The sequence below is a fragment of the Caenorhabditis briggsae genome, assembly GCF_000004555.2.
Source record: "Caenorhabditis briggsae complete genome, chrV, whole genome shotgun sequence".
Taxonomy (NCBI): domain Eukaryota; kingdom Metazoa; phylum Nematoda; class Chromadorea; order Rhabditida; family Rhabditidae; genus Caenorhabditis; species Caenorhabditis briggsae.
Window position 1 is genome coordinate 7,790,434 of NC_013488.2, and position 1,799 is coordinate 7,792,232.

The 1,799-nt window shown below is 37.5% G+C and overlaps 1 protein-coding gene across 1 annotated transcript in view; it reads left to right on the forward strand.

Moving 5' to 3' along the window:
• Cbr-ugt-63 overlaps window positions 1-1,799 on the forward strand; it is a gene marked incomplete at both ends in the record, with an annotated part of 5,085 nt that overhangs the window by 731 nt on the left and 2,555 nt on the right. The window contains 5 exons of the mRNA XM_002636332.2: window positions 418-638; window positions 693-840; window positions 884-1,003; window positions 1,058-1,383; window positions 1,430-1,777. Of these exons, the coding sequence (XP_002636378.2) occupies window positions 418-638; window positions 693-840; window positions 884-1,003; window positions 1,058-1,383; window positions 1,430-1,777 (1,163 nt within the window). The remainder of the gene's footprint in view (window positions 1-417; window positions 639-692; window positions 841-883; window positions 1,004-1,057; window positions 1,384-1,429; window positions 1,778-1,799) is intronic.

Sequence of the window (1,799 nt, forward strand, 5' to 3'; positions counted from 1 at the left end):
TTTTGAATTATAAAAAAAGTTTTATCAGACGAATTAAGAATTCATCCATAGAAAATGTAGAGAAAATAATTGCGGTTTTTTTGAGCTATAGAACTCCTAGGAATGTCAAAAACTGAAAGAGGAGATAGATTTTTTCTGTTAAAAACTTTCCAAAATGACCATTTTTGACATTTTTTCTTCGGGAAAAGGACCATACATGAATCTATAACCACTAATTAATTTTTTAAGAATCATTTGAATCATCTTGGAACTCCACAAAATCAGATAAAAAATTCTGAAATTATGGTTTTAGACCTGCAATTGTGATCGCGCCAAACTTTTTTTCTGTAGATCAAAAATTAATTTGCAGTTCGGAAATGTTCTGTGGGAGAGCGTGTACAGTAATTCAATAGCCTTGTCAACTTTCAATTATCATAGGCGGTTGCATATGGATTCGGCTCTAAAACATGCGACAACATCCTGAAGCACAAAAAAGAACGGTTCAATGAGATTCTCTCTGAGGACTGGGACCTCTACCTTTCAGATTCTCTTTTTGCTGTCTGCGGCTACGGTATGGCAGAGATCAGTGGAAAACCACACGTTATGATGCATTCTACGGATCTCGAATCCGCCCAAGGATCATTCAAAGCTTTTTCGAGGTGGAAATATAAAATTAATTTCAGAATTTTACGTAATTTGTTCATTAATTTCAGAAACTATGCAACTTTTGTACCAAGTAATCTTCCTTTCACTATGCTTGATTTTTCGGTCACTAAATATTTTCATAGAATTTGGGCTGCTTATGATTGGTTCGGGAGCTTCATTTTTACAGCGTTCGTCGGAAATTTCGCTCAGAAATGGGTATCAATACCATCAATTTAATTCAGTGAAATATTTGCTTCAGGCACTACGGAGCATTATTCCATTCCCATATTTCTCGTTTTCCGAGTACAATAGACGAAGTTCATATTCATTCACCGATATGCCAGATTCCCTGTTTCCCCCTGCTTCCAGAACTAACGATGTTTGTTGTTTCATATTCTTTTCTATTCCCAAATTTCTCTTTTTTCATTTCCAGTTCTTCTCCTTCGGTGCCTACTGTAAGCCCAGTTCCACACCTCTCCCTTCAGATTTTCTATCATTCATAGACGATCCTAAATCAAAGGGTACGATATTGATTGCTTTCGGTACATTCATCGACTGGAGAAGAGCACCAAAACACTACTATGATACGTTCTCTACGATTGTCAATCAGTTAACCGATTATCGAGTCATCTGGAGTATGAAAGGAGAACGACCACCTGGATTACGAGATCATGTGAAGACTTCATCATGGGTTCCTCAGAACCAAATTCTTCATCACAACAAGACAGTCTTATTTTTGAGTCACGGAGGGCTGAAGAGGTTTGTCTCCAGAACTCGAACCTTCCCTTATTTTTGTAATTTTCAGCACAAAAGAAGTGATTTGCTCTGCAACTCCGACTATCTTTGTTCCAATGTTTGGAGAACAAACTCGAAATTCCTGGCTTATCAAAGAGAAGGGATTCGGGAGAATCATGAATAAATTCAATATAAATGTCAAAGAGCTCGGTACCCATGTGAGAGAAGTTTTGGAACATCCCACTTATCAAGACAAAGCTAACAAGTTTCTGACATATTACATGGATCAGCCAATTCCGACGCTAGATGAAGGAGCATTCCGATTCAGCAAATTACTGAAGTACGGTGGAAGAATGCCAGCATTTTTTTATCCACGGGCTCTCGATCTCTCTCATATTACGGTTCTTAATTTAGACTTGTATTTTACATTGCCGGCAATG